This window comes from Tamandua tetradactyla, chromosome 14, assembly GCF_023851605.1.
Source record: "Tamandua tetradactyla isolate mTamTet1 chromosome 14, mTamTet1.pri, whole genome shotgun sequence".
In the NCBI taxonomy this organism is placed as follows: domain Eukaryota; kingdom Metazoa; phylum Chordata; class Mammalia; order Pilosa; family Myrmecophagidae; genus Tamandua; species Tamandua tetradactyla.
In genome coordinates this window covers 23,662,247-23,684,650 of record NC_135340.1, presented here as the reverse complement: position 1 = coordinate 23,684,650, position 22,404 = coordinate 23,662,247, and the positions used below count along the sequence as shown (strand labels likewise).

General features: G+C 37.4%; 1 protein-coding gene across 6 annotated transcripts in view; it reads left to right on the top strand.

Moving 5' to 3' along the window:
* Window positions 1-1,378, top strand: part of SCFD1 (sec1 family domain containing 1) — a 145,756-nt gene extending 144,378 nt beyond the window's left edge. For all 6 annotated transcript variants that reach the window (XM_077127032.1, XM_077127031.1, XM_077127035.1 and 3 more), the window contains one exon: window positions 1,172-1,378. In XM_077127032.1, the coding sequence (XP_076983147.1) occupies window positions 1,172-1,195 (24 nt within the window). In that variant the 3' untranslated portion in view covers window positions 1,196-1,378. The remainder of the gene's footprint in view (window positions 1-1,171) is intronic.
* The last annotated feature ends 21,026 nt before the right edge of the window (window positions 1,379-22,404 follow it).

Genomic DNA, 22,404 nt, shown 5'->3' with positions numbered 1-22,404 from the left:
TAGGTTACCAGGGGGATAGGGTAGGGATACAGAATGGGAATTTAAACTTAAAATGTACAGGGTTCCTATTTGTAATGATAAAAATATTTTGGTAATGGTTGGTGGTGATGGTAGCACAACATTGTGAACACAGTTCACGTCACTAAAATATATATTTGAATGTGATTAAAAGGGGAAATATTATGTTGTATATATGGTAATAGAATAAAAATTTTAAAGGAAATCCATGGAACCACACTACACTTAGTGATCCCTAAGTTAAACCATGTACTTTAATGAGTAGTACAATTATAAAAATGTGCTATTATCAATTGTAATAAATATTCCATACCAATGCAAGGTGAGATGGTGGGGTGGTATAGGGGAATCCTATATCTTATACATGATTGTTCTGTAACCCTTTAACTTCTCTGATAAAGGAAAAGTATTATTTAAAAAAAGAATAAAAGAAACGAACTACTGATACATGCACAAAAAGAAAAAAATCAGGGTACTCACCCAGTGATATTCTCTCCTTCCAAGTGTCAACTTGCCTTCAGAATCTGCTTGTATTCATTCACTCTCCACTGTCTTCAGGTGGTTGGTTTTTGTATTTATTTAGAGTATATATAATTATTACCTATGGTAGAATTGGTACAATGAGAGTATATCCAGCCTTCTAGAATTGGAAGCTTTTTCTTGTAATAGTCTAGATATATAAAATTTTTAAATATTGGAGAAGAGAACTGTCAGTGAAATTGCACATTACGTTTTTCTTTACATTTTCATGAGTTCATATTATTTTGTTTCCAAGATTTTTGTTTTCATAAGCTGAATTTGCACCTGTAATGTTTACACATTTCTTTACAGTGACAGTGTTTGTTACTATTCACATTACTATTCAGCTTTTAAAATATCTGTAAACATTAAACATCTGAGTTAGTGGCTGACATTAAATTAAAATTTATTATTCTAGTAAAGCAGTAAATAGAATAATTTCCTAAAACTAAATTTTTTAATACATTTAAACTAAATTTAAAAATTTAGTTTAGGAAAATAAAACTAAAAATTCTTAAAACAAAATTTTAACATGATGAAAGTGTGAACTTTTTTCAGATGTTTGCAATTATGTTTGAATGCATATGATTTTCTAAAAAGTTATAGTATGATTTGTATTTCTTTTTTGTTTTAGCTGTCTCATCTTGGACAAAAATAACACAGAAGACCCTTAATGTAAGAATCTACTTAGAACTTGATAAATCTAAAAAGAAATGTCAAAAGAGTCACGTTTCCTTTTCTGTAACAATGTCCTAACAGTAAAACTTAAATAATTTTTAAAGAAATTCTATACATAATATAATGTGTATCAATTACAAGAATAAAGCATTTCAGAAATAAATTTTTTTCATTGTACATTAACTCTCCTATTATGTTTGACAAATGGGAAAGTAAGTACTTTGGAAGGAAGAAAAGCTCTATCTGAATATGATTTAAAATATTAATATAATAACTAATAGGCTATGATTGAATCTGGTGAAAATTTAAGAATGTACAAATATGACTTGTCTGGTTCATGAATCTCCTGCCTTTATGCATTTTAACTGTAAAACTATCACCCCATAGTTTATTGGTTTCCCAGGTTACCTCAGGTTTTAAAGGAGTCACTTTAATGACCTGTCTCCTCTGACCACCCATATACATTTTACCACATAAAATCCTTTCTTACTTTGTATAGTGGTGACAATCAGACACTAACAAGATCTGGAATGGACACATACATTTTAGCCATTAAGTTCTAAATAATAGGTTAAATGTATTAAATTTGGTACCAAGCTTCCTGGAATGCAACAAGGAGTATAGATCAGTCATTTAATTCAAGGCATCCCTGGGGGCACTTAAAGTAAGTAATGTAGAGCACATGTATCGTATGTGTGATGGTTTAGTTTATGCCATCTTGGCTTGCTTATGGTGTGCACTTGTTTGGTCAAGCAAGTACTGGCCTGATTATTACTGTGAGGCTATTTCATGTATTTCAATCATCAGTACGTTGATTACATCCTCAATCAGCTAAGGAGATTGCCTTAACAATGAGAGACATCCAGTTAAAGGTCTTTAAAAAACTAATAATTTCAGTAATCAGAAGGAAGACTTTCCATCTCTATTTTGGCTAGCCAGCTTCTGCTTGTGGGCCTGCCCATCCCCAAAGTTGTGTGAGCCAATTCCTATAATAAAGCTCATAATATTTGTGTATTTCTCCTGGTGGTTCTGTTTCCCTGGAGAACCCTGATTAATACATGGTGCTGCCAGTTAAAAGAAAAAGCAGTGACTTAAAAATGAGGCACCTAAAAACTCAATCCTGAAACAGGAAGCAACCTCCATTTGACTCTGAGCTGACAGTAGGACTCCTGGGCCAGGATCCAGATTCTCCTTAGAAAACAAATTTTAATTCATTTTAATGCATACACAAGTAATGAAGGCACTAAAGTTTCATAGTACAAATAATTGAAATCTGGAAACATTTTTATATCAAATGAAACTGCATGTTGACCTCCGGATAATATAAAACCTCATTAAATACTTACCGAATCTATAGAATGTTAAGGTGTTATCCATCTTAATATTCCAACAAGAGATATGCCATTACCCATCAGCAAACCAGCTTGCCTATATTTGACGTGAATTATAGAGATTCTAGATTCTAGAAGTTTTGGGAAGCTACTGCTTAGGAAATTCTGAGATGAAAATAAAAGCTCTAGACTTAAGTTACCAGTAGTTTAAAAAAACAATACTGGATACTTTTGTTTTTGTATTTTTTGCTTTTTGTTTTGTTTTGTTTCAACTCTTAAAAGCATCAAAGAGCTGGCAAGATAGTAAGGACAGTAAGTAGGGACAGATATTCAAAGAATTCAGAGAATGGAGAACTGAACCTGCTTCTGATAAACCTTTAAACTTGACCTTAGAGTTTTTATTTTTATTTTTTATTCTATTAATTTATTTTTGGCATGGGCAGTCTCCAGGGATCGAACTTGGGTCTCCGGCACAACAGGCGAGAATTCTGCCACTGAGCCACCAGTGCACCCCAGGGTTTTTACTTTTGATTTCTTTGTTTTGTGTTTCTATTTTTGTTCCCATGAGCTCATGTTACAGAGACAGCCCTCCACCTACTCAGCGTGGGTTCTAATAGAACAGATTCCCTCCATAAAGTTAGGACCACAAATTATTATATCCTCAGTATACAGCTGAGCCAGAAGGAAACCTGTCCCTTAACCCCAAAAGGGAAATGCAAGGGAGGATTGAACAAAATGTGTCCTTGAAAAGTTACACAGATTCACATCAAATGGGTTGTCCGTAATTCATTAGGTTGTGGACTTTGGCTAAGTGGTCCCAGAGTAGTAGTAGGAACCCTGGACACCTACAAGAAGTAAACACAGATCCTCTCTAGAATATTCCTTCATTCCTGTCCTCAAAGAATTACCACAATTTTCAAAGGAAAAACTAAATACACTAGAAGGCAGAAATAAAGACAATTTTAGAGTGATCACAAATCATTTTTTCAAAAAAAGTATCTCCTGCTTTTGTATGACTAATTTAGACATAAAAACAGAAAGTTCTTGAAAACCCTAGTTGAGAAACTATTTTATATTATTTTAAATGGGGAAAACTGTACTACATTAAATGTCAAACTAAAATAGCCAACCAGTACCCTAAAATATTAATAGATACAATAAAATGCTTAGATATAAATAAGTAACATATTGGGACATGAAGTGCTTAATATATGGTTTTCTAATCATTGAACAATGTGACTGTTAACAGTTGCTTTGTTTACAGTAAAATAGTTTTATCCACTGTGATCATTTCTCAAATTGCTTTGTTTTCTTCTCCAAAAATTTTTTCAGTATATCTCAACTGATTTTGAGAAAAAAAAATTGTTGCTGTTGAAACTCATACAAGTATTAGTTAAAAATGAAAATACCATGGAAATAATTCATGACAAGCACAAATGGCAGCAAATGGCTCAAGCCAAGTATAGTGTTGTCATAACATCTCTTAATCCCAGCAGCATTCAACACATATTCCCTTTACTTCAACTCATCATGGTTTCATAACTTCTGCACTGCTTCAGACATGCTACTAATTATATTTGGAATGTAATTTGGAATTTTTTCTGCACATCATTTTGTTTAAAATGTACTGAGTTTTGGGGGGGCATAAATATAAAGATTCCATATATGCATCAAACCTAAAATATCTCTCAAGGAATAGAATATTTCTATGAAATTTGAATAGTAAAACCCAAGATGCATTCTATGAAGAAAACATCAACTGGGGAAGGTTCTACAGGATGAGCAGATATAAAAAGGTAAGTTAGAAAATATCTCCAGAGAATAGAAAAATATGAAGAATTACCTAGCACTTTCAAGAAACTTTTTACCTTGCAGTTAACACAGAATATCTAAAATTTAAAACTCAGTGGATGAATTTAGTGGCAAATGAGATGTTATCAAGGAGAAAATCAGTGAAACAAAAAATGGATCAAAAGAAATCAAGAATGCAACACAGAGAGATAAAAATTTGGGAAAATAGAGAAATTAGGCTATATGAAAGTAAGAATGAAAATGTCTAACATTCCTCTAATTGGAGTTCTAGAAGGAGAAAAGAGATTATTTTTAAATGCAGTTGTGATAACACTTGACTAGATAATAGCTAATAACTTTTCAGAATAGAGACCCCTATTTATAGATCAATCACCCCCAACTAATTCCTAGCAGGTTAAATAATAAAGATCCACATCTTGATATATTACAGTAAAACTGCAAAACACCAAAGACAGAGATATCACATAATAGTTCGAGTAAAATAGGATTCTCTTCCAAAGTGAGAAAGTGACAGCTGACAATTCAACTGTGACTGTGTAAACCATGAGACAGTGGAATGACATCTTCCTGTTTTGAAAGAAAACTGCCAGCTTATACTTTTTTTCCCAGCAAAAACAGTTTCAAGAAAAAGGACAAAATACATCTATGAAAACTGAAGATAATGGAATAGGATAGGTCAAGTTCACCCTTGCTCCAAAGAACAGCTAGAGAAGGGATGGGAAGGTGACTGTGACACCAATTCCAGGATGTACGTGACCTGGGAGGATCTTCTACTCTACACAGGGAAGCCCTGGTTGCAAAAGCTAAAGAATTGAGAACCAGAGACCATCCAGCTAGTTCAAACAGCCTAGCATGTCCATTTCCACATGGAAGCCTGGAACCCTCAAGAGTGCACAGACAGGGAGATATTCCTTCAATGTGCTACCCTCACACACTATGCCCCTGCCCTGTGGCCCACAACTCCCCCCATATCCCATGTACCTGAACCCCATCATCTACCACCTACTGCACTCTAAGTACTCTTGCCCCGAAACCCCCATGCATCCTCTCCCCACACCCCCACCCAACGCATGCCTGCCTCAGACCAACCCACCTCTCCTGTAAAAGCACAGTCTCACCTTACCCCTCCTGAGACCCATGGACCTATGCCCAGCCCTTTGACCCCCACCTCCCTTCCCTGTGCCCTGCAGGTGGGTTGCCTATGCATCCAGGCCACTGGTGCTCACCTTCATACCCAGGCCACCCACACCCCCCTGACCTCTATGCATGTGTACATCAGTATAAGGATGCAAACACGTGCACCCAAGCCATGCCCCCCAGCTCTGGGCAAGTGCTGACCAGCACATCTTGGCTACACCTGCCCCTGGCCCAATCAGGTACAGATTCAATCTGCTGCCCTTGAGTTCTGTGCATGCGTATACCAGCAATCTGCCCCCCTAGACCTGTACCTACCAGGGCTGCATCCCACAGACCTCTTGACCTGGCACCCCAACCCTCTGCCCCACACACATGCACACCCTTGCCCCACCCCCTAGCACAAGTACCCTGCTCCCACTCCTGGCAGGTGCACACATGTGCATCTGTGCTACATAGCCCCCTTGTCCCAAACCCCCTCCCATCACTGCACTGTTGTGCCCTGCATACTGGTCCACATCCATCCGGCAAATACTGAAGGAATTCAACTTCCAATGTAACCATATCAACCCTATAAGATACTTACATGCCTCGAAGGCAACACAAGATCATTAAGCATATCATGAACCAGACAGATATAGCCCAGTCTAATGACCAAATTAAAACACCGGAGGAGACAAGACTTTGGAAGAACTAATCAGATGTACTCACATAACTATACTAAATGAAATCAATGAGATGGCTAATGACATAATGGAGATTTAAAAAGAGACACTAGGAGAGCATAGGGAGGAATTTGAAAGAATATATAGAAAAAAATAGATATCACAGTGATTAAAGATACGTAGACCAAATCAGAAATATACTACAGAAACACAACAGCAGATTTGAAGAGGCAGAACCAAAAAAAAGTGAACTGAAGGTCAGGGCAGCTGATTTCAAACACACAAAAGAGCAAATAGCGAAACAGATGGAAAAATTTTCATTGAATCTCAAGGAAATGATAGGCAAAACAAAGCACACAAATACAAGAATCATCAGTGTCCCAAAAGGAGAAGAGAAGAGTAAAGGGTTAGGACGATTAGTTGAGGATTTAATGGAGGAAAACTTCCCAACTCTTATAAAGGATACTGTATTAGTTAGGGTTCTCTAGATAAACAGAATCAACAGGGAACACTTGCAAATATAAAATTTATAAAAGTGTCTCACGTGACCGCAGGAACACAGAATCCAAATCCACAGGGCAGGCTGTGAAGCCGACGACTCCGATGGAGGGTCTGGACGAACTCCGCAGGAGAGGCTCACCAGCCGAAACAGGAAAGGGGCCTATCTCCTCTGAGTCCTCCTTAAAAGGTTTCCCGTGATTAGATTTAGCATCACTAATTGTAGAAGACACTCCCCTTTGGCTGATTACAAATGGAATCAGCTGTGGATGCAGCTGACGTGATCATGATCTAATCCTATGAAATGTCCTCATTGCAACAGACAGGCCAGTACTTGCCCAATCAGATAAACAGCTACCACAACTTGGCTGAGTTGACACATGTTCCTAACCATGACAGACACAAATATGCAAATCAAAGAAGCTCAACAAACTCCAAATAGAATATATCTAATTAGGTCTTCTCCAAGACACATACTAATCAATCTGTTAAATATTGAAGAGAAGCAGAAAATTCTGAAAGTGACAAGAGAAAAACAATCTACTAGATACAAGAGAAATCACATAAGACTGAATTCAAACTACTCAACTGGCAGTATGTAACAAAGTTACAGTAATAACTTTGAATGGTATGATATATTTAAGATCCTGAAAGAGAAAGATTTCTAGCCAAGAATTCAGTACCCAAGCAAATTATCCTTCAAAACTGAGGGAGGATTAAAATTTTCACACACAAGCAAATGCTGAAAGAATTTGTCAACAAGAAACCAGCCCTACAAGAAATAATAAAGGAAGTTCTGCTGGCAAAAAAAAAAAAAAAAAAAAAAAAAAAAAGCAGGATAGGGAGGTCTAGAGAAGGGCACAGAATTGAAGAGTACCAGGAACGGTAACTTAAAAGACAAAAAGAGAAAGAGGGAAAAGAATATTTGGATCTGACAAATAAAATCCAGTGGATAAAATGGTGGATTCAAGAAACGCTTTTAAAATAATAATTTTGAATGATAACGCACTAAATTTACCACTTAAAAGATACAGATTGGCAGAATGGATTAAGAAAAATGATCCAGATACGTGCTATTTACAGGAGACTCATCTTAGAAACAAGGATACAAACAGATTGAAAGTGAAAGGATGGAAAAAGATACTCCATGCAAGCACTAGCTAGAGGAAAGCAGGAGTAACTATATTAATATTACACAAAATAGACTTTAAATGTAAAGACATAATAAGAGACAAAGAAGGACACTATATATTAAGAAAATGGAAAATTCAACAAGAAGAAATAACAATCATAAATGTTTACACTCCCACTCAAGGAGCATCAAAGTACATGGGAAAAACATTGGCAGAACTGAAGGGAGTGATAAACATTTCAACAATAATAGCAGGAGATTTCAATAAACCACTCTCTTCTATAGATAGAACGATCAGACAGAGCATCAGCAAAGAAATAGAGAACTTAAACAACTTGATAAATAAATTAGTCCTAACAGATATGTATAGATTATTACACCCCAAAACACAAGGATATACATTCTTCTCTAGTGCTCATGGAACATTCTCCAGAATAGATCATATGCTGGGACATAAAAAAAGTCTTTATACATTTAAACATTGAAATTACTCAAGGCACTTTCTATGATCACAGTGGAATGATGCTGAAAATCAATAACCACCAAACAATGAGAAATTTCACAAATATATGGAGATTAAATAACACACTCTTAAACAACCAATGGGTCAAAGGGAAATTGCTAGACGAATTGGTAACTATCCGGAGATGAATGAAAATGAGAGTACAACATATCAGAAATTACGGGATACAGCAAAGGCTGTTCTGAGAGAGAAGTTTGTTGCCCTAAGTGCCTATATATTAAAAGAAGAAAGAAAAACTCAGGGCCTAACAGCTCACCTGGAGGAACTTGAGGAAGAACAGCAAATTCACCCCAAAGCAAATAGAAGAGAAGTAACAAATATTAAAGTGGAGTTAAATGAATAGGAGAACAGAAGAACAATAGTATCACTAAAACCAAAAGTTGATTCTTTGAGAAAATCAATAAAATTGATGGACCATTAGCAAGACAGACAAGGAAAATAGAAAGAGGGTGCAAACAAAAAAATAATGAGAGGGGTGTCATTGCCATAGACACTGAAAAAATAAAAATAAAAAAAACATAAGAGGATACTATGAACAACTCTACACCAACTAACAACTTAGATGAAACGGACAAATTCCTGGAAACACATGAACAAGTTACACTGACTCAAGAAGAAAAAGAAGATCTCAACAAACCAATCACAAGTAAATATATTCAATAAGTCATCAAAAATCTTCCTACGAAGAACAGCTCAGGGCCATAAGGCTTCACAAGGAATTTTATCAAACATTCAAAAAAATAAACTAACACCAATCCTGCTCAAACTTTTCCAAAAGTTGAGGAAATAGGAACTCTACCTAATTCATTTTATAAAGCTAACATCACTTTAATACCAAAACCAGTAAAGATGCTATAAGAAAGATCTACAGGTCCATCTCCCTAATGAACATATATGCAAAAATTCTCAACAAAAAACTAGCAAATCGAATCCAACAACACATTAAAAGAATCATACACCACGACCAAGTGGGGGTTATACCAGGAATACAAGGATGACTCAACACAAGAAAATCAATTAAAGTAATACAGCACATTAACAAATGAAAAGGGAAATATCACATGATCATCTTGATTGATGTGGAAAAAGCATAAGACAAAATTCAATGTCCTTTTCTGATAAAAACACTTCAAAAGGCAGGAATCCAAGGTAACTTCCTCCATATCATAAAGGGCATATATGAAAAAATCAATAGCCAGCATCGTATTCAATGAAGGGAGACTGAAAGCTTTACCCCTAAGTTTGGGAGCAAGACAAGAATGCCCTCTGTCACCTCTATTATTCAACATTGTACTAGAGTTTCTAGCTTGAGCAGTCTGGCAGGGAAAAGAAATGAAAGGCATCCAAATTGGAAAAGAAGTAAAACTTTCACTATTTGCTGATGACATGACACTATACTTGGAAAATACTGAGAAATCTACAACAAAGTAACTTGAGCTAATAAATTCAGCAAGGTGGTGGGGTATAAAATTATTGTGCAAAAATCAGTAATGTTTCTATATACAAGCAATGACCTAACTGAGAATTCAGTTAAGGAAAAAGTCCATTCAAAATACCAACTAAAAGAATCAAATATCCAGGAATGAACTTAACCAGGAATGTAAAGGACTTGTACACAGAAAACTACATAACATTGCTAAAAGAAATCAAACCCAATCTAAATAGGTGGAAAGACATTCCATGCTCATGGATGGGAAGGTTAAATATGGGTAAGATATCATTTCTACCCACATTTATCTACAGAGTCAAAGCAGTACCAGTCAAAATTCCAACAACCTGGGCAGGCCACGGTGGCTCAGCAGGCAGAGTTCTTGCCTGCCATGCCAGACACCCGGGTTTGATTCCTGGTGCCTGCCCATGCAAAAAAAAACTCCAACAGCCTACTTTGAAGACTTGGAAAAGTTAGTTGCCAAATTCATCTGGAAGGGAAAGAGACCCTGAATACCTAAAAGCACCCTAAAAAAAAAAGTGGGAGTATTAACACTTTCTGACTTTAAAATTTATTATAAAGCCACAGTGGTCAAAACAACAATAGTGACTTCCGGGCCAAGATGGCAGCTTAACAATGTGTGCATTTTAGTTCCTCCTCCAGAACAACTACTTAATAACCAGAAACAGTACAAAACAGCTCCTGGGGCCACGTCAGTGACCAGACACACAGTGTACCCCAGTCTGGACCAGCTGGACCGGCTGCAAGCCCCCCAGAACTGTGATTTCCCCATCTGCAATGGCCGGCGCCCCTCCCCCACAGGCTGCTTCCCAGAGGAGAAAGGAAAAAGACTTTACCAGCAGCAGGGGCTGAGCCCAACCAAACGCCAATTGTACAATTAATTAACAAATTCTGACTACTAAAAATAGGCCCCCAGCTCAGGTGAACCTGGTCAAAGCTGAGGTTGCTCATTTTTGCTCCAGTGCCAAGGGGGTAGGGCTGACAGAAACAGAAAAGAAAAAAAAAAAAAAAAGTAAACAGAGGTTTTTGTGGCTGTGTTTCTACAAAGGCTTGACTGCCTGGATACAGCAGCAGGACTTCTCAGGCTGCAACTACCTCAGGCATAGGCAGAAACAAGCTCGTTTGAGGGCTTGCCTGTGCATTCCCCAGAAGAGGGGTGAAGCCCAACTAGGTGGAATCCCTCCCTCAAGGAATTCAGACCCCAGGGCTTGGTAATTTGAAGCCATTAAAACCAACCTACAACCTCTCCTGTCTCCACCATGCCCCCAGCAGGGAGAGTCTGCCAAAGTTAAAGGTATCACATCATCTTATGCTGGTGGGACCTGCAGGCAGACAAGCACCACATACTGAGCAGGATAAGAAAAACAGCCCAGAGACTTCACAGGAACATTTTTCAACCTGCTGGGTCTCACCCTCAGGGAAAACCAATGGAGTTGACTCTTTCCTCCTGATAGGACGCCAGTTTGGTCTGGGAAAATCTGGCTGGGGTCTATAATACCTAAGTAGACCCTCCTAAGTGTGTGTGGGGGGAAGGCACCACACAAGTAGGGCAAGAAACAAGAACAAAACTTAAGCTAGAGGTCCGTATAAAGCTGAACTGAATGTCAAAGAACAGACAGACAACAAACTCATCCAGCAATAAAACCCTAGGTAAAAGAAATGAAAGCAATCTCCAGATAACTAATTAAGGTGATTAAATGCCTAGACGCCAGCAAAAATAACAAATCACAGTAGGAAAATTGAAGATATGGCCCAGTCAAAGGAACAAACCAACAATTCAAATGACATACAGGAGCTGAAACAATTAATTCAGAATATACAAACAGACATGGAAAACTTCATCAAAAACCAAATCAATGAATTGAGGGAGGATATAAAGAAGGCAAGGAAAGAACAAAAAGAAGAAATGGTAAGTCTGAAAAAACAAATCACAGAACTTGTGGGAATGAAAGGCACAGGAGAAGAGATGAAAAAAACAATGGAAACTTACAATGGTAGATTTCGAGAGACAGAACATAGGATTAGTGAACTGGAGGATGGAACATCTGAAATGCGGCAAGAAAAAGAAAATATAGGGAAAAATAGAAAAATATGAGCAGGGACTCAGGGAATTGAAAGACAATGTGAAGCACACAAATATATGTGCTCTGGGTGTCCCAGAAGGAGAAGAGAAGGGAAAAGGAGGAAAAAAAGTAATGGAGGAAATTATCACTGAAAATTTCCCAACTCTTATGAAAGACTTAAAATTACAGATCCAAGAAGTGCAGCATACCCCAAAGAGAATAGATTCAAATAGACGTACTCCAAGACATTTACTAATCAGAATGTCAGAGGTCAAAGAGAAAGAGAGAATCTTGAAAGCAGCAAGAGAAAAGCAATCCATCACATACAAGGGAAGCCCAATAAAACTATGCGTAGACTTCTCAGCAGAAATCATGGAGGCAAAAAGACAGTGGGATGATATATTTAAATTATTAAAAGAGAAAAACTGCCAGCCAAGAATTCTATATCCAGCAAAACTGTCCCTCAAAAATGAGGGAGAAATTAAAACATTTTCAGACAAAAAATCACTGAGAGAATTTGTGACCAAGAGACCAGCTCTGCAAGAAATACTAAAGGGAGCACTAGAGACAGATACAAAAAGACAGAAGAGAGAGGTGTGTAGAAGAGTGTAGAAAGGAAGACTATGAGTAAAGGTAAAGTGAAGGAAAATTAGATATGACATATAAAATCCAGAAGGCAAACTAGCAGAAGAAAGTACTACCCGTGCAGTAATAACACTAAATGTTAATGGATTAAACTCCCCAGTCAAAAGGCATAGACTGGCAGAATGTATTAAAAAACAGGACCCATCTATATGCTGTCTCTACTCAAAGGACATGAGAGCAACGACACAAATGGACATTTGCACACCAATGTTTATAGCATTATTTACAATTACCAAGAGATGGAAACAGCCAAAATATCCATCAACAGATGGATGTCTAAACAAACTGTGGCATATTCATACAATGGAATATTATGCAGCTGTAAGAATAAAGTTATGAAGTATGTAACAACATGGATGGACCTTAAGGACATTATGCTGAGTGAGATTAGCCAAAAACAAAAGGACAAATACTGTATGGTCTCACTGATATGAACTGACATTAGTGAATAAACTTGGAATATTACATTGGTAACAGAGACCATCAGGAGATAGAAATAGGGTAAGATAATGGGTAATTACAGCTGAAGGGATACAGATTGTGCAACAGGACTGAATACAAAAACTCAGAAATGGACAGCACAATACTACCTAACTGTAATACAATTATGTTAAAACACTGAATGAAGCTGAATGTGAGAATGATAGAGGGAGGAGGGCTGGGGGCATAAATGAAATCACAAAGAAAGATAGATGATAAAGATTGAGATGGTATAATCTAGGAATGCCTAGAGTGTATAATGATAGTGACTAAATGTACAAATTTTAAAAATGTTTTTGCATGAGGAAGAACAAAGGAATGTCATTACTACAGGGTGCTGAAAATAGATGGTAATTAATATTTTAAAATTTCAACTTATGTTTGAGACTTAAGCAAAAAATGTTTATTTGGTACAAAATTTATATTTTGACTAGTGCATCTCCTAATATAACTTATGTAGATAGTTAGTTGAGCAACATAAGTACATGGAACCTTGGTTAGGACATGAGATTTTGTTGGTTTGTCCAGAGTGATGCCCTGATGAATCCCAGAGTGATTTGATAAGTGAGTGGAAAAGTATTTGCAAAGTCCCCTTTCAGGAATGATGAGAACGGGGGAAAATTTAACCTCCCCAAGTTGAATCCTTGATATTCTCACAAGCAGTGTGGACAACCAAAGCTATAGGCTGTGCCCCCAGTCTTGGGGTTTGTTCATATGAAACTTAACCCCACAAAGGATAGGTCAAGCCTACTTAAAATTAGGCCTAAGAGTCACCCCCAAGAGAACCTCTTTTATTGCTCAGATGTGGCCTCTCTCTCCAGCCAACACAACAAGCAAACTCACTACCCTCCCCCTGTCTGCATGGGACATGACTCCCAGGGGTGTGGACCTTCCTGGAAACGTGGGACGGAAATCCCAGAATGAGTATCAAGGGATTGAGAAAAACTCTAAAATGAGCTGAGAACCAGCATCACGGGATTGAGAAACCTTCTCGACCAAAAGGGGGAAAAGTGGAATGAGATAAAGTGTCAATGGCTGAGAGATTCCAAACAGAGTCGAGAGGTTATCCTGGAGGTTATTCTTATGCATTCAGTAGATATCACCTTGTTAACCAAGATGTAATGGAGAGGCTGGAGGGAACTGCCTGAAAATGTAGAGCTGTGTTCTGGTAGCCATGTTTCTTGATGATGATTGTATAATGATATAGCTTTCACAATGTAACTGTGTGATTGTGAAAACCTTGTGTCTGATGCTCCTTTTATCTACCTTGTCAACAGACGAGTAGAACGTATGGAATAAAAATAAATAATGGGAGGAACAAATGTTAAAATAAACTTAGGTTGAAATCCTGGTAATCAATGAAAGGGAGGGGTAAGGGGTATGGTATGTAAAATTTTTTTTTTCTGTTTTCTTTTTATTTTTCTGTTGTCTTTTTATTTCTTTTTCTGAATTGATGCAAATGTTCTAAGAAATCATGATGATGAATATGCAACTATGGGATGATATTGTGAATTACTGATTATATATGTAAGAATGGAACGAGCATATATCAAGAATGTGTTTCTTTCTTGTAATTTTTTTTAATTAATAAAAATTTTTTAAAAATAGTATTGACCAATGAAATCAAATCGAGTGTGCAGAATTAGACCATCAAATCTATGGTCAACTGATCTTTGGCAAGGCCCCCAAATCCAGTAAACTATGACAAAATAACCTTTCAATAAATAGGCATGGGAAAACTGGATATCAATAGCCAAAAGAATGAAAGAGGACCCTTATCTTACAACTTATACAAAAATTAACTCAAATTGGATCAAACACCTAAATATAAGAACTAGCACCATAAAGCTCCTAGAAAAAAATGTAGGGAAACATCTTCAAAACCTAGTAACAGGAGGTAGCTTCCTAAATTTTACACTCAAAGCACAAGCAAGAAAAGAGAAAACAGATTAATGGTAACTCCTCAAAATCAAATGCTTCTGTACCTCAAAACACTTTGTCAAAAAGGAGAAGAGGCATCCAACTCAATGAGAGAAAATATTTGGAAATCACACATCGGACAAAGTTTGATATCCTGTATGCATAAAGAAATCATACAACTAAACAACAAAAGAACAAGCAACCAATTTGAAAATGGGGTAAAGATATGAATAAACATTTTTCTGAAGAGCAAATACAGATGACTCAAAAACATGAGATGCTCATTTTCATTAGCTATAAGGAAAATGCAGATCAAGACTACAACGAGATACCACCTCACACCTATAAGAACAGCTTCTATTAAACAAACAGGAAACTACAAATGTTAGAGCGGATGTGGAGCATTTGGGATACTTATGCACTCACTGCTGGTAGGAATTAATAATGTTACAGCTGCCATGAAAGACAGTCTGGCAGTTCCACAGAAAACTAAATATAAGGTTGCCCTATGACCCTGCAGTACCACTACTTGGTATATACCCAGAACTGAAAGCAGTTATACAGAGATTTGCACACTGATGTTCATAGCAGTACTATTCACAATCACCAAAATATGGAAGCAAGCCACGTGCCCATCAATAGATAAGCAGATTAATAAAATGTGGTATATGCATATGATGGAATATTATGCAGCAGTAAGATGAAATGATGTCCTGGGCCACATGACAAGATGAATGGGCCTTGAGGACATAATGCTGAGTGAAATTAGCCAGACACAAAAGGATAGATACTGTACAATTCCACTTTTGTGACCATGGTAAAGGTAAAATCAGAGGCTTATAATGTAGAATATAGGGGTCCTAGAGATACATAGAAGATGTATGAGATGGGTGAACAGATAGCTAATGAGGTTGAACTCAAATGTGAGGGAGTAGATAGAAGTGAATGCAGTTCACTAGTGGGTCTATAAATAATATTACCATATTGAAGGTGAACATGATTGAAAGGGGTTATATAGACTCAAATGTGTCCCACTGATTAGCACTACAAATATATATATAAGTTCTTGCATGAACTATTGCAAAGGTATGCATCTTGTACAAAGAGTGTATAATTTCGAATAAAGGGGGAAATGCTATTGTATGCTATGGGCTATGTATAACAAGAAAACATCACAGTACCGCAGCAATACGAGGGGTACATAATGGGGGGAGGGAAAAGTGTTAGAGGGAGATTTGGATTTTCTATTGGGGAAGGGTGTGTTTATTGGCTATCTTTCTCTTGGGAACAATGAAATGATTTAAAATTGATGGTCTGTTGACTTTGGACATAATACATGAGGCCCAGCAGATGGAGGTGGCTGAGAGATGCACTGACTGAGAAGTAGATTGGTAAATGATGTTGTATACATATGATCGAACATTGTGCTACTACAAAATAAATGAAGATGAGAGGCATGCAACGATGTGAGTGAACATGTAGGACATTGAGTGAGGCAAAATAAGCCAAACCCAAAAATGTTTTGCCTTAGAAGTAGGGGAAAATCAGCCTGCCCCAGACTATGTACTGCTCTTCTCCTACCTAACAAGATTTAAGGCGAGGCCCAAAATGATCAAACGGTTTTCAGTTTTTGTTTTGCTTTGGTTTTTTTAGTTTAATAAAATAGCAAAGTGCTTAATACTGATTTTTTTTTCACCTATATTTGAAGTAGTCTAAAAGATCAAACTGAGGAGATAAGAGGAAATGTCTTTATATTTGTGCAAGAAATGCAAATGTTACAATAAGCTTCCCTTGGGTAGATGGGTGGATGGGTTCAAGTCTACATGTACTGGTTGGGGGGATTACAAGAAGAAAGCTCAAGAATATTTATATGAGTACAAAAATGTCCAGTATCCAATAAGGTAAAATTCACATTTGGCATTCAGTCAAAACTTACCAGGAATGTCATACATGATAGAAGTAAACAAGGACATAAAAGTAGCTACTGAATGTGTATCAATAGAAAACTATTCAAAATTAAACAATGTAAGAAGACTGAAAAAGATGAATTAAGCATCAGTGAATTGTGGATGTCAAGGGGAGAAAAATGCATATATTTGCAGTGGCCAAAGATTGGAGGAAAGAGAAAGGGGACAAAAAATTTTGAAGAAATAATGGCTACTTTTCCATATTTCATGAAAACTATAAATCTAGAGATCCCAAGAAACTCAGTGAGCTCCCAGCAAAGTATTTTTTTAAACCACACCAAAGTATAATCAGCTTAAAATAAATGATCAAGAGAAAATCATAAAAGGATCCAGAGAAAAGTCACATTAAATACAGATGAAAAGAGATTAAAGAGAAGACCAAAGCTCTCATCAGAAAGGCAAAATGACAGTGGAGTAACATCTTTAAAATAGTTTTAAAGGTAAAAAGGAATCAACCTAGAATTCCTTACTGAGTGAAATATCTTTCAAAAATAAATTTGAGAGGGTGGGGAAAGATGGTGGCATAGGAAGGTGTGGAATTTAGTTAGTCCTCTAGAGCAGCTAGTAAATAGCAATTGTCTGGAACAACTGTCTGGGAGACAATTGTGACCAGACACACATCATACACCAGTCTGAATGGGTGGAAGGGCCGAGATCATAACATAATAGAGTTGTAAGTAAAGTACCCAGACCTCAGATGTAGTTCCCCTCCCCCACTGACACGGCAAGCTATGTTGGAGACACTTCACAGGGGAAAAGAAGCAGTTGCTACTAAAGAGTAAGGTAAGGTAAGGTAGCTCAACAAAGCTCCAATAGTGGTTTTAATTAACAAATTTATACTCCTGACTTTAGCTCCAAGCACAGACAAACCCAGAGAAAGCAGGAAAGTAACCCTGAGGTCTCTCCTGGCAGAGAGGAGAAGCTGATGGAAAAACAAACAAACAAAAAGCATACAGAGGCTTGTGGAGTTGGCTAAACTCAAAATACTGGAAAAGGACTGTGCTCCAAGAAAAGGGGCACATAAAGCTTGGTACCAACTTCAGTTCTTGACTGGCAAAACTTGGGAGCTGAGAACTGGTTCTGAAAAGGGATTTCTTTTTGTTGTTGCTGTTTTTAACTATTCTAAATAGCTTATTAGTGAAAGCCTCAGGCATTTTCAAGTGTCTGCACTGACCCAGGCAAGGATGAAGTTAAGATAAATCTAAGAGACAAAGTAACTAATCAAGTGAAGGAGATAATTCCCTAAAAGATGTATCTTTCCCATTGAAAGGGGGGAAGGGTGGGCAAAGCTCAACTGACAGCCCCTCTTCAGAGAATTCAGACCACAGGGGCTGGAAAACAGAAATGGATTATTTTGGCCTTCTACCACAGCCTCTGACTCAATCATGCCCCTGGCTCAACAGGGGCTGCTGAGAATTAAAGGCATTGGCTGCACCACTTTATACCAATGGAGAGCTACGGGCTACAAGTGCCACCTGATGAGCAGGATAGGAAAAACACAGATTCTAGAGGCTTCACAAGAAAGTCTGACAACCTGTGGGGTCTCACCCTCAAGAAAACCTGATACTGAATGTGCTGGCTTGAAAGGATTAAGTGCCATAGAAGAACCATGTCCTTTAATCCTGATTCAGTATTGCTGAGTGGATGATTTTTCTATTGTTCCCACAAAGATGTGATCTACCCAATTATAAGTGGTAACTTTTGATTAGAAAGGAGCTGTGACTCCACCCATTCCAGGTGGGTCTTGATTAGTTTACTGGAATCCTTTAAGAACACTTCAGAGCCATGGGAAAGCAATGAAAATCACAGAACCCACACAGTCAGAGCTTTGGAGATGAAAAGGGAATACGTCCCCAGGGGAGTTTCATAAAACAAGAAGCCTAGAGAGAAAGCTAGCAGATGTCACCATGCTCACCACGTGCCTTTGTAGTTGAGAGAGAAACTCTGAACTTCATCGGCCTTTCTTGAGTGAAGGTAACATCTTGTTGGTGTCTTAATTTGGACACCTTTATAGACTTGCTTTAATTGGGATATTTTCATGGCCTTAAAACTGTAAACTAGCAACTTAATAAATCCCCCCTTATAGAAGCCATTCTGTTTCTGTCATATTGCATTCTGGCAGCTAGCAAACTAGAAAACTGATTACACCCACCTCCTGAGACCTGGGCATGTCTTGTCTGGGAAAATCTGATTGGAGTCAATCATATCTCGGGAAACTCACATCAAAAGAAAAAAAAAAAAGGTTCCATATAGGCACGACAAGAACCAGGAAAAAAAAAAGAGCTGAAAAATTCTGATCAGTTAAACAGAAGCTATGCTAGAGATCTAGAATAAGCTGAACAAATGAATGCCAAAGAACAGGTAAAGAACAAAGTCAAACAACAGGAAAACCCTAGGTAAAAGAGTGAAAACAACCTCCAGAATAAACTAATTAAGTAAATCAGGTGCTTAGACACCAACAAAAAATTACAATTCATACTGGGAAAACAAAGATATGGCCCAGTCATAGGAAGAAACTAACACTTCAAATTAGATACTGGAGTTAAAACAAATAATTAAAGATGCACAAAAAATATGCTAAATCTAATAAAAAATTAAATCAATGAATTAAGGGAAGAAATGCCAAAAGAGCTGAAGGACATAAAGAAGACATTGGGTGACCATAAAGAAGAACCTGAAAGCTTGAAAAAGCAAATGGCAGCACTTATGGGAATGAAAGGCACAACAGAAGAGATGAAAAACACAGTGGAGACCTACAACAGAAGATCTGAAGAGACAGAAGAAAGGATTAGTGAACTGGAGGACAGAATATCTGAAAGCCTACACATAAAACAACAGATAGGGAAAAGAATAGAAAAATATGAGTAGGTCTCAGGGAACTGAATGATAACAATAGGCACACGAATATACATGTTATGGGTCATCCAAGAGAAGAGAAGGTAAAAGAGGCAGAAAGAATAATGGATTGTTCTAGTGTGCTGCCTACCAGAATGCAATATACCAGAAATGGAATGGCTTTTTAAAAAGGGGGTTTTAATAAGTTGCTAGTTTACAGTTCTAAGGCTGAGATAATGTTCCAATTAAAACAAGTCCATAGAGGTGTCCAATCAAAGGCATCCATGGAAAGATACCTTGATTCAAGAAGGCTGATGAAGTTCAGGTTCTCTCTCTCAAGTGAGAAGGCACATGGCGAACAGGGTCAGGGCTTCTCTCTCATCTGGAAAGGCATGTGGCAAATATGGCATCATCTGCTATCTTTCTCTCCTGGCTTCCCTTCATGAAGCACCCCAGGAGGCATTTTCCTTCTTCATTTCCAAAGGTCGCTGGCTGTGGGCTCTCTGTTTCTCGTGACTATGTCGTTCTGCTCTCTCAGAAGCTCCCACTTTCTCCAAAATGTTTTCTCTTTTATAGGATTCCAGTAAACTAATCAAGACCCCCTCCAAATGGTTGGAGAAACACCTCCACTTAATCCAGTTTAACAACCACTCTTGACTGAGTAACATCTCCAGGGAGATGATCTAATTATAGTTTCAAACATACAATACTGAATAGGGATTAGAAGAAACAGCTGCCTTTACAAAATGGGATTAGAATTAAAACATGGCTTTTCTAAGCTACATACATCCTTTCAAACCAGCCCAAAATTATCACTGAAAATTTCCCACCTCTTACAAAAGACACAAAATTGAGGTAAGCGCAGCATACCTCAAACAGAATAGATCAGAAAAGACCTATCCAAGACACTCACTAATCAGATTGTCAAAGACAAAGAGAATTCTGAAAGCAGAAAGAGAAAAGCAATCTATCACATATAAAGGAAGCTTGATAAAACTACGTGTGGATTTCTCAGCAGAAACCATGGAGGTGAGAAGGCAGTGGTATAAAATATTTATGATACTGAAGGGGAAAAACTGTAAACCAAGAATTATATATCCAGAAAAACTTTTTCTTTACTGAAGAAAAAACAAGATAGATATAGTAACTGATGGTAGCACAGTATTGTAAAGAAAATGAATAAAGCTGAGTATGACTATGGTTGAAAGAGGAAGACTAGGGGCATGTATGACATCAGAAGATAAAGAATGGGACTGTATAATTTAGCAAAACCTGGAGTGGACAGTGATGGCAGTTATATGTACAAATATAAGAATGTTTTTTATATAAAGGAGAACAAATGAATCTCAACATTGTAACAAGAAGGGGATTATAGAAATTAGAGCTAACAGTTAGTTATTGTTTCATTGGGTGGCTAAATACTTACTAACTCATCATCTGAGAAATTAAGAAGAAACTAAGATGACCAGCCACTTTTTCAAGACATTTAATGATGCCAACAATAAGTAGAAGTAGTAAAATATCTACTTCCTCTTCTAGGTGATAATTCTTTGAGGGATGGTTTCAGTCTTTTCCTCTACAAATCTCCTACCAGCATTACACATAGGATGTGCTTTCCAGATTCCTCACCATCTGGTTGCCGTTTTCTCAACCTTTGCTGATTGAACATTATCCAGGTTAAATCTACCCCCAATCGCCAATATGAGAGGTTTTTGGGGTTGAAATTCAAATAATTATGTGCAGACAGATTTTAGGTCTTTGTCCTCTGCATCTGGGTTTACCTGGGTTTTAACTTTTTAAATGTTCTCTTAAGAATCAACCTATCTTACTGCTACCCTTCTCCCCAAGCCAATTCCAAATGCCAGTCCTGGGGAGGAAAAATGGCACTGGCACTGTTCTGAACTCTACATTTTCAGCTTGAAGTTTTCTCTGATGATCTGATATGGATTGATCTGATTTAGATAGACAAGTTATGAGTCTATTCTGATGGTTTTAGTTTCCAAGATGGTTGATTCACTTTGGCCATAAATATAGGGACAGCACTGAAAGAAACGCCAATGCATCGTAATACTCCTTTCAAATCCAAGTGTGCACTGGCAAGAATGAAATCCTGAGGCCACCTCAGGACTTTTTCTTTTTTCCCCAGAACATCCAGGCAGGAAGCAACTGCAGAATTAAGGCTCTGGTTTTCACATCACTCTTTTCAAACACATCACATCACAGCATTGTCCCAGGTGGGAGTGCATGCTTCAAGGCTGGAGATTTGGACTTTAATTTTGACCATGCTGCTAATTATGGGATCTTTGATAAAATAGAATTCTATGCCACCTATCTCACTCTACCTTGCCTCAGTGATCCCTTTACCTGTAAACTGAAGGGATTGTGCTGGATAAACCCAAAGATCCCATCTAGTTATAAATCTCAATGCTTTGTGTCAGTTTCGATCATTTTGTGACTTGGCCTTGATTACATTATGTTGGCTCCCTCACTTTCAGGGATATGTCCTCAGCAAACGCAAAGCCATTCTGAAACCAATTGCTAAATGGGTGTATTTTTGTGACCCCAAATGAAAAGGAGTGCACTCATTGAGGATTTACCATTAATAATTTACAGAGAATATCTGAAAAAAATCTTTACAGTATGCAAGGCAATTCAACCCTCAAAATTTTCTTCTCCCTCATTTTTCTTTGCAGAAGAAATTAAAATGTCCTCATACATATTTTGGTGCTGAATG